This window comes from Epinephelus moara, chromosome 1, assembly GCF_006386435.1.
Source record: "Epinephelus moara isolate mb chromosome 1, YSFRI_EMoa_1.0, whole genome shotgun sequence".
Taxonomy (NCBI): Eukaryota; Metazoa; Chordata; class Actinopteri; order Perciformes; family Serranidae; genus Epinephelus; species Epinephelus moara.
Genome location: NC_065506.1, coordinates 50,669,425 through 50,675,933, shown reverse-complemented (window position 1 = coordinate 50,675,933; position 6,509 = coordinate 50,669,425). Strand labels below are relative to the sequence as shown.

General features: G+C 43.2%; 1 protein-coding gene across 1 annotated transcript in view; it reads left to right on the top strand.

Moving 5' to 3' along the window:
• The window catches only part of LOC126397140 (intermembrane lipid transfer protein VPS13C-like), a 40,206-nt gene that overhangs the window by 10,648 nt on the left and 23,049 nt on the right, over window positions 1-6,509 (top strand). The window contains exons 10-14 of the mRNA XM_050055724.1: window positions 1,324-1,437; window positions 2,167-2,242; window positions 3,350-3,513; window positions 3,596-3,641; window positions 4,739-4,862. Coding sequence (XP_049911681.1) covers window positions 1,324-1,437; window positions 2,167-2,242; window positions 3,350-3,513; window positions 3,596-3,641; window positions 4,739-4,862 — 524 coding nt within the window. The remainder of the gene's footprint in view (window positions 1-1,323; window positions 1,438-2,166; window positions 2,243-3,349; window positions 3,514-3,595; window positions 3,642-4,738; window positions 4,863-6,509) is intronic.

Genomic DNA, 6,509 nt, shown 5'->3' with positions numbered 1-6,509 from the left:
ACTCCCACACTTAAATAACCTTCCTCTTCCTGGAGTTCCTCCTGAGAGGACTGATTGGTGGATCTCTCCACCTGATCTCAAGGAGTTATGTACCCTGCTTAGTAGTTCCCCCTGCTGGCCCCCAACTGACATTATTCCTCCTCATCCAAATCCACTGACTAGCTCTAGCTGCTTCATCTGACATTTCCTTCACTGTCTTCCTCAAACTCTGTCGCTGCACTCTGAGTTCCCCCAGGAGCTAGACAGCTGATCTTGCTATGAATCCCCTACACCCCACTTCCACTGGACAAATCCTAGTCTTCCATCCTCGCTGCTCAGCTTTTGCTCCTAAGTCTGCATATCTAAGCTTTTTTCTTTCATAGGCTTCTTCCACTGAGTCTTCCCAAGGAACTGTCAGCTCAATGAAATAAACTATCCGTTGACTCAATGACAACAACACTATGTCAGGCCCTTTGATTGGTACAAACTATTTCCTGGGGAACAACAAGCTTTCCCCCTAAATCTACTTACATTTCCCAATCACAGGCACCTTCTAGGTGGCCACACCCTTGCCTCCTTACTAACTTATCCCTTCTGTATTTCTCTCCCTCACGGACAAACTGAATTGCCAAACTCCTATTCTTAACACCTTCTGAATTCACCTGTCTTCGTTTCCCTTCGATACCTGCAGCTAAACATTTCAACACCTGGTTATGTCGCCATGTATATTGGCCTTGTGACAAGCTAACTTTACAGCCTGACAAAATATGCTTTAAGGTTGCGGTACCTGAACACAATGGGCGTGATGGGTCCTCATTTACCCACAGTTTTAGGTTCTGGGGGGTTGGTAACACATCGTATGTAGCCCCTACCAGGAATCTAATACGATTCTCCTCCATACTCCACAGGTCCCTCCAACTAAGCTTCCTGTTCTCTACACTTTCCCAATTCAACCACTGTCCCTGTTTAGCCTGGGCCACTACCTTTGCACCCCTTACTATCTCCTCCTGTCTACGTATCTGTTCTACAACCAGCTTTCTTTTATCTTTGAGACCTGCTTTATTCCATACCGGTTTGCCTGAGCCAAGCCCCAGGCCTCCCCGGCCAAACTGAACATTACCTACAATCTCTGCATGCCTAAGAGCTGCCTCTGCCTCCTGAACTGCCAATCTTGGCTTCCATTTCCTCCCCTTGGTTGGATTTGGAACCACACCCCTAACTACCACGTCCTTACGTGTGATGAATGTCTGATGAACATGTAATGAATGTGTGATGTATGTGTGATGAAAGTGTGATGAATGTGTGATGAAGGCACAGACTGAGGCTGTGATTTTGTTCCTGCAGTTCCTGAAGCAGATGTACGTTCTGGTTCTGGGTCTGGACGTCCTGGGAAACCCGTTTGGACTGATCCGAGGTCTGTCTGAGGGAGTCGAGGCCTTCTTCTACGAACCTTTCCAGGTAACACACACACACACACACACACACACACACACACACACACACACACACTGTCCGTTATAAGTGAGAAAAGTTAATGTTACGGTATCTGCTGCTGTGGTGATCCTGATCGTCGACATCTGAACAGTCCAGAATCAGAAGTTCAAGTTGAGAGTAAAAACTCTTTTGAACGTTGTCGGTAAAAACATTTTAGTTTGATGTGAAACAGATGTGAGGAAGCTTCATATGACGTCATCGTCAAGTACGACTGAGTCTGTTTCCTCTGATGTAACTATGATGTCAGCTAAAAATCAAACTGACTGATGAATAATTTAATTTAGACTCTAAAATGAAAACTAGGTGTTTAACGTGTTTTTAAATCATCTGCTTTGTGTCGGCAGCAGATTTATAATGATTTTAAATGTTCCTGAGCTTTCTACCATTTTTTTCCCCGTTAAAGGGTTTTTTTGGGGGAGTTTTTCCTGATCAGCTGTGAGGGTCCTAAGGACAGAGGGATGTCATATGCTGTAAAGCCCTGTGAGGCAAATTGTGATTTGTGATATTGGGCTTTATAAATAAAATTGATTGACTGATTGATGTCACGATGATCGTCTCAGAAACAACGGTTCGTACCACAGTTTACTTTGAAACAGTTTCCTGCTGGGGCCTTCGTTGGCAGGGTGCTGTGTCGATGATGAACGGGACGTGTGCGGTCTGGTTTTAACCCTTGCACTGCTGTGTGTTCATCAGGGCGCTGTTCAGGGTCCCGAGGAGTTTGCTGAAGGTTTTGTGATCGGAGTCCGCAGCCTGCTGGGTCACACTGTCGGTAAGAAAATCTCTTCACTTTCTGTTTGTTCAGTCACATGACAACATTCAGAGAGACGCTGTCTGTGATTCACATGTTAATGAACTGAATATGATCATATGTCAAGTTTGTCTGTTATTGATTGGTCACTCTGACTCACCTAAATATTTGCACCTGAATCTCAGATTTTATTTTCAGTTAAAAACATTTGTGTCATCATCAGTAAAATAAGATGATACAGAACAAACACTGACGCACCTGCTTTGTTTTTAGCCTTCTAAAATAATCAATATCAGACATGTTTCATTTAGAATATTTTCACAGCTTCACGCCGCCCTCACACAGGAAGTGAGCTCAGAGCTGCCACACTCCATCAACACAAACATTTTCTGTAGCAGAACACAGAGTCAGTGGTTCACAGCTCCGTCAGTTGGTGTGTGAGGAGACGGAGGGAATATTTTAAACACAGCTCCATCAGTCGGTGTGTGAGGTGACGGAGGGGATATTCAAACACAGCAAATACTGATGAAGATTATTTTTTTAGGTGTCTAAAATAAATTTAGCTGCGGCTTCGTTCAGTTTGTTGACGACAGATTTATCAAAGAACAAAGTGATGCAGAACCTGAAACAATCACAGCACAAAGATGTGATCGGTCGGACCCATCAACCTGGACAAGACTGTTGTTGTGATGTCACAGTGACTGGGTCGACCGCTCTGACAGCTAACCAATTTAATGTGGTGAGTGGACGTGTCTCTGATGTCGTTTATCAATGAGCAGATTTATCTCTGGCACGCTGCTTCATTCAGACTTTAACCAACAAACTGTCAAAGAGATGTGACGAACCCTCAGTGTGTCTCCAGAGGGAGCTGTGAGATGTCTCATAAATGTCCTTGGTGTCAGTTGAAGACTACAGGTTTGAGGTGTGGAGTTAAAAAGACGTCTCTGCTGCAGAGACATCAGCTGCTAACACAGCCAGCTGTCAGAGGTGGAGGTGCACTGTAATGTAGGCGGTGGTGATGAAGAAGAAGAGCGCTGGAATAAAAGAGGAAATGAAAGTGTAACCGTGACGAAGTTACAGGAGTGAGACGGACCAATGGGACTGTGTTGTCCTCCTCTCCTCCTGCAGGTGGCGCTGCAGGTATGGTGTCCAGGATCACGGGCTCAGTGGGTAAAGGTCTGGCTGCCATCACCATGGATAAAGAGTACCAACAGAAACGACGGGAGGAGATGAACCGACCACCCAAAGACTTTGGAGAGAGTCTGGCTAAAGGAGGGAAAGGGCTGTTGAAGGTCGGCTTGCACTCACCTGTCTGAACACCTGAGCTCACCTGAACAGCTGATCTCAGGTCAGTAACACTCTGTGTCTCTGCAGGGAGTCATGGGCGGAGTCACAGGCATCGTCACCAAACCTGTGGAGGGTAAGGCTTCCTCCTTTTCTTCTACCGTATAACTCGTAATACTGATTATGTCATCATTCCTGAACACACATTCGTGAACGTAACTCGATCGACGGTGTAACCAAACCCGATGATGTCATAACCTTCTCTCAGCTGGGTCTAAACCATCTGTGATGTCATCATGTAAAAAAGACAGAGTTCAGATTTTCTCTAAAAATTCAACTCCCTGTTATAACTGAGCAAAACTGGTGGAAAAAACATGGCCGCCGTCAGCCAATTAAAAACTCACAAAGGGCAGGGCTTAGCACTAAAGTGGCCAAACTCATTAACAAATTTTTTAATCATCATAAACGTTGGTTATATTTTCAGAAAGAGACTGTGAAGATGCGGACCTACAGGGGGTGCCAAAAATCTGTTCCTTAAAAACCAGCGGTCAGAATTTCACCAGATGTGGTGTGCGTGCTCCAGAGCCAAGTTTTAACCGAAATCTAAAGGGCCATATGGAAGTGGGCGTGGCCTATTTAACTTGAACTCATAGTCATCACAAGTTGTAATGAGACATTAAATTATCAGTAAACAAGTTGTTACAGTTTCATTCAAGACATTTCATCGTGTTATTGGTTGGGTTATGACATCATTGGGTTTTTATGACATCATTGGGTGCTTCACATTGTCATGGTTACCATCAGGTGAGGTCAGTGTATAATAATTAATGTCTTTGAATGCAGTGTTGAGACTGGTGATCAGACGCTGGTTTGATGTTTCATCTTTTGCTCGTTTCCTTTTGTTATTAAACAGATTTTTTTTTTTTTTACAGTTATTTATGTATTTGTTTTTTTGGTCGTATATAAAACTGCATTAAATGCAGGTGTAATGAAGATAAATAAAAAATAAAAATGTCAGCAGAGGCGAAGAAGCTGGGAAAGGTGTCGTTAGAGGACAGATTATAAGAACAACAGGAAGTTTAAATTATGTGTTCTATTGAACTTTGATCAGCGTAAAAATCACGGTAAATGATTGCTTTATATTTCTTCTCAGTTTTTAATCCGACTCTGCCGTTTGAGTTTTTACAGTTCAGACTTGCAGCAGAACGTCACATGTGATGTTTGTGTCTGCAGGGGCGAAGAAGGAGGGAGCGGCAGGGTTCTTTAAGGGCATCGGGAAAGGTTTGGTGGGCGTGGTGGCGAGGCCAACAGGTGGCATCGTGGACATGGCCAGCAGCACCTTCCAGGGCATCCAGAGGTACGGCGCAGGTCACCTGACTTCCTGTCAAGCTTTCTGAGGTCGTTCCTTTGCTGTTAAAGATGTTCTGTGTTGTCTGTCTGTCTGTCTGTCTGTCTGTGTGCGTCACAACATGTCTGCTGTCTCCTCGTTCTTCTTCTTCTCTGCTCACTAATTTTCACGTTCTGTTTTTTTCTGTCTGGTGTCGTCGGAGTTTTGTTCTTTCTTTTCTCGTGGTTTTGGTGTGTGAGTATTTCTCATGAAACACGATAAAGCTGATCTCCTTCGTCAGCGCTCATGTTCAATCTGTTGGTTCTGTCAGAGAACCACAGAATGTCAGGACCACCGCAGTAGTGCCTCGTTAACCTCAGAGGAAATGAGTGACCTGAAGGAGACGAGCTTTAATGTGCACGCATTGTGTGTTTGTGCATGTTGTTGTCATCCTGCAGCAGACGGACGGTAAGTCACTGCATCGTGTCAAAACAAAAACAGCCTAATCCATCATGATTCATGTTCATCTCTTTCATCACTCCGAAACTGCTCGTAGCCCCGCCCCTCTATAAGATCCGCCCCTTCAGCTTGCTGCAGCATCGTGAGTCAAGAGGCCAGGCCCCTGAGGAGAGTCACCTGACACTCGGGTTAAATCCTAACAGACAAAGTTTACAGTCCACTTACGTCCTTCGTCTGAAGACTCTTGAACTGAAACCGAGATGAGCGGCTGGAGGCATCAATACTGACACGCTGACCCTGCCTCCATCAAATTCCGCCTCCATCAAAAATTCGTACACAGATGCTCATATGCATTAGTGTTGCTAAGATTTGGAAGTGGAGTCAGTTACCCAGAAATCCTTGCTCTGTGCCGGTCCACAGGGATGTTGCTCTCTCCTCAGGGATTGGCTGACTGAATGGTCACATGACTCTGCCTGAATCTGGTAGCTTCCTGTTTAACACGATAACTCAGAGAAACACTAACAGCTGCAGTCTGTTTGTTTGACTGTTAGTTTGTTTGGGAACTCAAAGATTTGCTTAAACATGAATCACAGAGAAAAAAACATGTTTAATGATATTTGTAAATAATACAAAACACAAACACCTCTGAGAAGGAACTCGTTAATGTAACTGCATAAATTTAATAAGTACATCTGAAAAACATAAACAAATAAACACAGTAACATACAGGTAAATAAACACAGTTACATACAGGTAAATAAACACAGTTACATACAGGTAAATAAACACAGTAACACACAGGCAAATAAACACAGTAACACACAGGTAAATAAACACAGTTACACACAGGTAAATAAACACAGTAACATACAGGTAAATAAACACAGTAACATACAGGTAAATAAAAACAGTTACATACAGGTAAATAAAAACAGTTACACACAGGTAAATAAAAACAGTTACACACAGGTAAATAAAAACAGTTACACACAGTTAAATAAACACAGTTACATACAGGTAAATAAACACAGTTACACACAGGTAAATAAATACAGTTACACACAGGTAAATAAACACAGTTACATACAGGTAAATAAACACAGTAACATACAGGTAAATAAACACAGTTACACACAGGTAAATAAACACAGTTACACACAGGTAAATAAACACAGTAACATACAGGTAAATAAACACAGTTACATACAGGTAAATAAA